We start from the raw sequence: 8,046 nt of genomic DNA, 5'->3' as shown, positions 1-8,046 counted from the left end.
CCCCAGGGGTGTGATTCAAAGGTGCCCTGGAGGTGTCCTGCACCCAAGTCAGGGTGATAGACCCTCATGTTTCTCTGCTCACCCCCTTCCTCCACTGCTCCAGGATTCCAGCTCTCCTGCAGACCCCTTTGTCCACAGCCAGTGACTGCTCCTGGGAAAGGATTAATCCAGCGGTCATTGCACAGAAGATTCTGTTTCTTTGCAGAGGCAGCAGGTTGGTTTGCTCACTGCAGAGCCAGTCCTTTTTATGGCAGGGTGAAGGTAAATACTCTCAGAAACAGTTCTCCTGCCGTAGTGCCATTTATCTGCATGGAGCAGAGCTGACTGCTCAGCGTTTTGCCTTCTCTAACCACACATCTCATTTCTCCTTCCCCCGGAGGCTGGTGCACCAAGATGCAGCTCTCCTGCTTCTGAAGCAGAGGTGGGAGCACCCACAGGAGCTGTAGCTGGGAGCCCTGATTGTGTGAGGAGCACAACTGCAGCCTTCAAACCAGGACGGGTGACACCCAAGGAGAGCACTGGCTGGGACTCTGTGCTGGGTCTCCACGATTTGGTGTGGTCACGCTACCCATGTGCTCCTAAAGGGACACTGTCAAGCCTAACACAGGTCAAAAGGGAGGTTTTGTGAAGAGAATCACCATGCTGCAGCTACAAACAGTAAAACTGGATTGTAATTCCAACAGACACAGGCAGACAGAACCACATCCCTCTGCTGGGGTTTCTCTGCCTGCTCCCTCACCCAGCGACACGTCATGTACGAGATCGAGATCTGAACTCTGATCAAACTGCTGCCTTGTGGGGTCTGCAAAACTCAACCACCTGCCAACCTGCTGCTTGCCCAGAAAGCAATCGCCACAGTGAGAGAAAACTAAAGAGAGTGTCAAAATACTATCATTAAAAAAAAAAAAAAAAGAAAGAGAAAATGTCTTTGATGCTATCAAAGCCATCAATAAGAATCCGGTTTTCAGCAGTCTGATTCTCAACACTCTCTGCACCCTTTACAATTATTACTCTCTTCCCAAGGTATATCAGAAAGGTTGTTTTGTATATAAATTGCTGCACTTTCATAAATTAAAAAAGCCAAATAATAAAACCAAACTGCAGAATTAGCCACGATTTATCAGTCATTTGCAGAACACTTTTCCTCCTGAAGGATCCCAAAAGGCTTTATAAATTCAAAGCATCCCCACATAGCATGCTTCTTCCACTACTGAAATGTAGTCAATTTTGGAGGTAAAAAGAGGCTCTGTAAGATTACACTCTTATAGTAAGAGCTAGTGAAGAACTATTTAAAGAGTCAGTTTCCCTGAGAGACCTATCTGACATTAAGTGCGTTTTGCTGAACACTGTATTTTGGGTTGTTGGGTGTATCCCAGGTGCTGGGATCATTTGGAGCAAAAGGCACAGTAATAATACAACATAGGCAGTGATGTCCTAGCCCTGAGCACAGCACATCATCCCATATTTTACTGAAGAGGTGAAGAATGACCTTTTATGCCTTGAATCCAATGTGCAGACAGCTCTCATTTACTCAAAACTACCTCACACCAAGTCCTGCAGCCCAAAATTTCTTTGACCAAATTCTTTGGTTATGCCAAATGACACCAGCTGAGGATTGGCACACAAACCTTTAGTGAGCTGAGCAGTTGCTGAGATGGAAACTACACTGCTGAAAGGCCCATGCAATTAATTAAAAAAAAAAAAAAAAAAGGAATAATTTGAAAAAAGATGTTGTCTATATCACACCCCCCTTGGTGTGTTAAATGCACATCAATGTCACCTCTCTCACATTTACAGACACGCAGCTCGTCTCAGCTGGTTTTCTTCCCAAGTAAACAAAAAGGATCATGAATTTGATTAAATGCCCCAGTGCCCCTTTGTAAGGTCTCTCAACGCCCCCACCAGCCAGCAGCCAAGGGCCCCCTGCTCCCCCAGCCCCAGGCAGACCTACCCAGTCGCTCAGCCAGGCGGATGTAGACGGGGTCCACGCGCCGCATCGTCTTCACCAAATCCTTTCTGCGGAATTTGATTTCCACTGTCCCCTCGGGTTCCAGGATCCCTCCTCTGATCAGTGATGGGAAAAGAGAAAAGAAAGGCATTTTGAGGTCATCGGACAAGGGGAAACACAAAATGGAATGGTACAATGTTATCTAGAAAGTATGTAAAGAAAGAAGTGGGGGAGAGAGACAAAACAAAGAGAAAGAGAGAAGAAGAAAGAAAGAATCTTAGCTATTGTTTATCCAATGCCACAAATGCCCACCAGGTTTCACAGAACCAGTTACCCACCAGCAGGCAGCACAGCCTGCTACAAGCAATGCTCTTCAGCAGTCTCATCTAAGCTGTGACCTGAAAGCTCTTTGACAAGGTAGGCAAGCTTTATGAAACCAACCAATTAACCAGCCACTGTCATTAGAGATCCTGCCCAGTTCCCAGGCCAAAGACAGAGAAGCATGTGATTTGAAATTTGGGCTTGGTGAATCAAATCACTACAAGTCTTTAGCTGTCAGAGGTGGAAGGTGATCACCCTGGAAGGTGGCCAGCACCTTTCAGTAACCAACTGCCACACTCAGAAGTGAGAGCTTCTCACTCAGCCAAATAATTGTTCCTCAGGCAGCTGGTTATGGAGGAAAGGAGAAAGCTGCCATACCTGCTCTCTCGGTCCGCGTACATCTCCATATGACGAGGATTGATGGTAGGGTCAACCACAACCCAGGATCCTCCCCTCAGCTCTGCCTGGGGTGGGATGTAAATAAGCACGGGCTGACAATACTCCCTCAGGCCATCCACGATGTAGGCACCAAACTTGAGCACTTGGTCATACATGTCTGTGGAAAAAGGACACAGCGCCTGAAATCACAGCATGGCAATGGTGCAGCCCTGCCATGCTTGGTCAAGCTGGGAAAAAAAATAGTGTCATTCAGCTCATCTAACCGTGTCCTGCTACTGTACTGCAAGCTCTGGCTGGTGTTATCTGGACTTGGGCAAGAAGGACTAAGAACAGAGATGATCCCACCTCAGTCCTGCTCCTGGAGAGATGGACAGACTCCAGACTCTGGAAACATCTCCCTTATGAGGAAAGGCTGAGGGAGCTGGGTCTCTTTAGCTTGGAGAAAAGGAGACTGAGGGGTGACCTCATCAATGTTTACAAATATGTAAGGGGTGAGTGTCAGGGAGATGGAGTTAGCCTTTTCTCAGTGATGACCAGTGATAGGACAAGGGGTAAACTGGAGCATAGGAGGTTCAAGGTAAATATCCGAAAAATTTTTTTACTGTAAGAGTGACAGAGCCCTGGGACAGGCTGCCCAGGGAGGTTGTGGAGTCTCCTTCACTGGAGACATTCAAAACCCACCTGGATGCGTTCCTGTGTGATGTACTCTAGGTGACCCTGCTCTGGCAGGGGGGGGTTGGACTAGATGATCTTTCGAGGTCCCTTCCAACCCCTAAGATTCTATGATTCTATGAAATCTGGTTTGGGTAACTTGCTGTGTAACCACATCTACTCACAAAGGAGGGACTGCAGGGTCCTCAGCTCACTCCAGCCATACCTACACCATGTGTCTTGGAGATAATCCATCTCTTACATTCCAGCCAAGCCAATAACTATTCCAGGAGTTCTGGAAATCAGGTCAGGTATTTTTGTACTTAACACAAGCTGCTCAATTTCTTGATAGTACCTGTAACAAGATTAATGTAATGTGCCCAGCACACCTAAGAGCAGCAGACCTTTTTGCATATCTTTATAAAAATTAGTGTGTGGGAAGGGTTCAGATGTGAAATAGCATTCTTCTCTTCTTGCATTAAATTTTTAAGGCATTTTGCCCAAAATTAATAAGAACAACTCCACTGTGTAAAGGCAGTACATTGAAAATATCAGATCCAAAGGTGATTTAAATAAAGGAGAAAAAAGGAAGGCAAAAAGAATTTATATGAGAAGACACAGTTTATAATGGATATAGTTTGTAATGGAAACAGGCACCCTCAAATAAATATATTTTGTTACACGTAATTATATGTAGAAGTATCAAATATATACAAGAAATGAAAAATACTTATTAGGATCATCTAGTCCATCTCTTTGTTCACACAGGACTGACTCCAAAATGTTTTTTTCTCAGTGCTTTTTAAAGCTTTTGTTTAGAAATCCCAAACAATAAATCTATTCCTTCTTTAGGGGCATTTCCACAGCCAAATAGATGAAATTTTCCACAGTCTTCAGCCAAATTTCCCTTCCTTCCCCATCCACATTAATTTCACATTACAACTCCTTGCATCACCCTACATAATCTCTCCACTCCTTTGGGCTTGCTATAAATACCAGTGGGCTTTCCAGTGTTGTGTTTCTTTTTTTTTCCTTAGACTATAGTTATTAATTTCTCATGTCTCCCAGGACAGTATTTTCAACCCTCTTCATGATTTTCCTTCTTCACTTAGCACCTCCCAGTTTGCCTAATTTTTTCTGACCATTAAAATACCAGTGCACAGTGCAGAAAAACTCAGTGGGTTTCATACATGTGCCACACACAGACTCTGCCTTCAGAAACAGTCTTGAAAGTCTAAGGCACTTTAAATCATCTAAAATCCTTACAGCCACTTGAGCAAGCCATCATTTCCAGGGGAAGAAAGAGATGCCAGCCCAGGTCCCCTTGTCATTTAACCCCAGTCTAATGATAAGCACTAAAATTAATGTAGTTAAGCATTTAATTTTTTGGGAAATATATACACACTCTTACATATATATATATACAAAATAACATCTATGGAGCAAGTGAGAGAGGTGTATATAAAGTCTGTGTGTGTGTCTATATATATATAAAATCATCCTAGGCACTGATGTAATTTCTCTAGCTCATTTGCAAGGTCATTGTCCAAGTACTCAAGAAAAAGAGTTTCATGTTATTTAAGAAATGTCAAAAGCTGATGAAGAGAAGAACAATTTATTTCTTCTAATTGCAAATAAACATAAATTCTAGCAGAGACAGTGGGGACTGAGAACCAAACAAAACTCCAACCTTCTCCTTTGTCCTGAGCAAAGAAAAAGACCTTAAAAGGGGTGACAAATTTATTACTAATTACACAATTATTTTATTATGTAGTGCTAGTAATAAACCACTTGAAGTACTTTCAGCTAATTCTAGTGTTAAGAAAATAATTGCTTGATTCAAATTATTTTAACTGAATTAATTCTTTACTAGACATTTTTTACTAGTGCTACATAATAAAATAATTGTGTAATTAGCAATAGATTTTTCACTCCTGCCAAGGGTATATATTTTACTCAGGTTAAGTGTAGAAAAAAGAGCTTGTTTGAACAAGGCAGAGGGAGAAGAAGCAGAGAAACTGAGAGAAACTCAATGTTTTCTGTGCTTCAAATCTCTTTCAGGTTTCCCAGGTGGCATCAGCAAGGTCAGGGAAGTGTTTCTGTGCCTCTGGGACCTTCAGGATCAGGCTGTCGGAGCAGCTGTCCAGATGCATGGACTTTACTGCTATGTGGTTCTGTACCCAATTACTCCTGGGATCTGGCAATACAGCACTTCATTTTCCTGAACATCCCAGCAGCCTTAGTTTGATATTTTAGATAAGGATTTCCATCAACTGCTGGCTTTTCTTGCACACCCACAACTTCCCTGAGGTCAGGGGAGCTGCTGCTGCACCCGGGCCGCAGACACACCTTAGTACTTTCAGATCTGGCTGTCAACTCCTCTGCTGTAGAGGATTTCCCCTTTTCTTATGAGGGAAGAATTCCACTAATGGAGATCAAGCTTTGCTCAATTAAGGAAAGACCATCAACCTGGCTGCCACCACTGTAGGGTCCCCACAGTGTTATTACAGCTCCAGGCCATGGAAGCTCCTTGGAAGCTGCTGAGCTCCAGAGACAAGCCAAGGGGAACTGCAATGTCCACAGGCTACAGAGGGTTCCTGCTTTTCTGCAGGGCGTTTTCCTCCCTCCACCTCAATGGTTCAATTTGCCTACGCTTACCATGACAGCAAAGTGGGAACTCCTATTGAATGTGTATTTCTAAGAGATAAAATATAAGTAGAGTTGATGAAGATCATAAAAATGCTACCAAAACAGCCCAACACATCTGCCTGTAGTCCCTGTCCCCAATCACCAGAACACAAAACCTCCCTGATTTATTTTAATATTGTATTTGAGTGTGAAACTATGAAACATTTGCCATAGTGATTATTGCCCCTTATTTGCAGTTCTGCTGCATTCTCTGCTCTACCAATGGAAAACTGCAGGAAATGTAACTGCTGCAGGTGCCATGGTGCCCACCACTCTGGGCTGGAGCTGCCCATGCAGCCTCAGTGCCTTGGTGGGCTGCAGACTTTATAAACTAATATGACTGTAACTAACACTATGTTTAAAACAAACCCTAACTGCTTCCATCATCATCCGTGCAGCAAAGAGCACCACGCACATTAAAAGATCAGGCTGTTTGCACAAACTGCCCTTGCAAAGAAGTTGATACTGGATAAATTAAAATTAAATATTACATTTCTGGGCCAAATTTAATTCCTGTATTCATTTAAAGCTCAGCATAATAAGCTGCTTGCAAGAGAGGAATGCTGCAGCAGACCTCTAGGAAGAGCAGAGCTGTTGGGTTCTTGTTGGGCAGCGGCGTTCACAGCACATGGCCTGCTCTGCCTGCTCAGCTGCAGTGTGCACCAGCAGCTGCAAACAGGGACATGAAATCTGCTAGAAGCTGTTATCATTACACTGTACGTGTAAATATTGGCAGTCAGATGCATCAAGCATGCTAGAGAGGCTGCAGACAGCTTTTTGCATTCCCATAGTGTCGGGCAGCCTGCCCTGAAACCTCCAAAGCTGGAACAGATCTCATCAGCTTGGCTGGATTATCAGATAGGACCTGAAGGTAAACACCAGGCACGGAGTGGCTGCAGACACATCATGTCCCTCAGAAACCCATTACATACAAGCAACATTGTCATTCCACATCCAGGTAATCAGAGATTTAAAACAGCCTTTTCATTCGGCTGAATATTTTTTGTTGTTGATGTTGTTGTTGTTTATAACCTGTCCCAGGAAAAAAATAGCAGAAGTAAAACATGAAAAACCAACTGTGAGTGACCCTGTAGCACAAGCAGTGCTGTAGCTTAATGTGGTGAGGATTTGCATGTTATCAAACTATTCATGCCGAGTCCAAGACCCTGGTGCTAATTTCCAGTAAATTTCACGCTTGATGTCTCCCCGTCGTGGGTCACTGCCGGTTCGCCTAAATAAACTGCTTCCAAATGGCTCCTCCATCTAAATATTCAAGCCAGTTTTTATAATTTAATTTTGCATTATGCTGAATAGCCTCCCGGCCAGATAGAGCTCATTGGGGAAACCACCAATACCATTGTGATATGCCTTTATTTATGTTAGTTATTTATTTATTTTACAGCTTGAATTAGACCTCCTAGGCCGACTAGTAAAGAGAGGGTTGTTGGTTTTTTCCCTCTCTTGTTTTTTTTCCCCCCTCTGCTAATGTCAATTTTCAGCATAGCAAGAGCTGTCTCTAATCTTTTCCTACTCATTACACACAATTTTGGAGTCATTTTACCCACAGTGCAGTCGGCTCCTGGCAGTGTGTTTGTGTGCACTGAGGGGTGGCATAATTGTTTATTTTCCTTCCCTGCATAATCCCCCAGCCAGCACTGAAACCAAAACTGCAAACAACTCCCCAAGGGACACAGAAAGTGTCAGGAGAGACCAACGCTGGCTCTGCTGGCCCCACCAGCAAACAAGATGCAGGAAAATGAAGGGTCCAAGGTGCAAACTGCAATGGATGTGTTCTCCTCTCCTTTGCAGCAGCTCTCTCCTCCTCCTGCTACCAGCTGGGGATATGTGATATAAATATCAGCATCCTCCAAGTGCTTTTCCTACCTTGGGCTTTGGGTCCCAACTCCAAAGCTTAACTCAGTTTCTGAGAAACCCAGCAAAGCCAACAAATCTCACAACACAGTAAGGCAAATTAATATTGCACGACTGCCTGGTAATGTGACAGCAACAACTTCCCCGTATGTTTTGCAGTAGGGAAA

The 8,046-nt window shown here is 43.7% G+C and overlaps 1 protein-coding gene across 2 annotated transcripts in view; it reads right to left on the bottom strand.

Annotated features, from left to right (window-relative positions):
* ACACA (acetyl-CoA carboxylase alpha) overlaps window positions 1–8,046 on the bottom strand; it is a 122,264-nt gene that overhangs the window by 13,583 nt on the left and 100,635 nt on the right. For both annotated transcript variants that reach the window (XM_010009045.1, XM_010009044.1), the window contains 2 exons: window positions 2,648–2,825; window positions 1,952–2,064 (listed from right to left, as the gene is read on the bottom strand). In XM_010009045.1, coding sequence (XP_010007347.1) covers window positions 1,952–2,064; window positions 2,648–2,825 — 291 coding nt within the window. The remainder of the gene's footprint in view (window positions 1–1,951; window positions 2,065–2,647; window positions 2,826–8,046) is intronic.

The sequence above is a fragment of the Chaetura pelagica genome, unplaced genomic scaffold, assembly GCF_000747805.2.
Source record: "Chaetura pelagica isolate M959 unplaced genomic scaffold, ChaPel_1.0 scaffold72, whole genome shotgun sequence".
In the NCBI taxonomy this organism is placed as follows: Eukaryota; Metazoa; Chordata; class Aves; order Apodiformes; family Apodidae; genus Chaetura; species Chaetura pelagica.
Note: the sequence above shows the minus strand (reverse complement) of the source record. Positions and strands in the feature narration are given on the sequence as shown.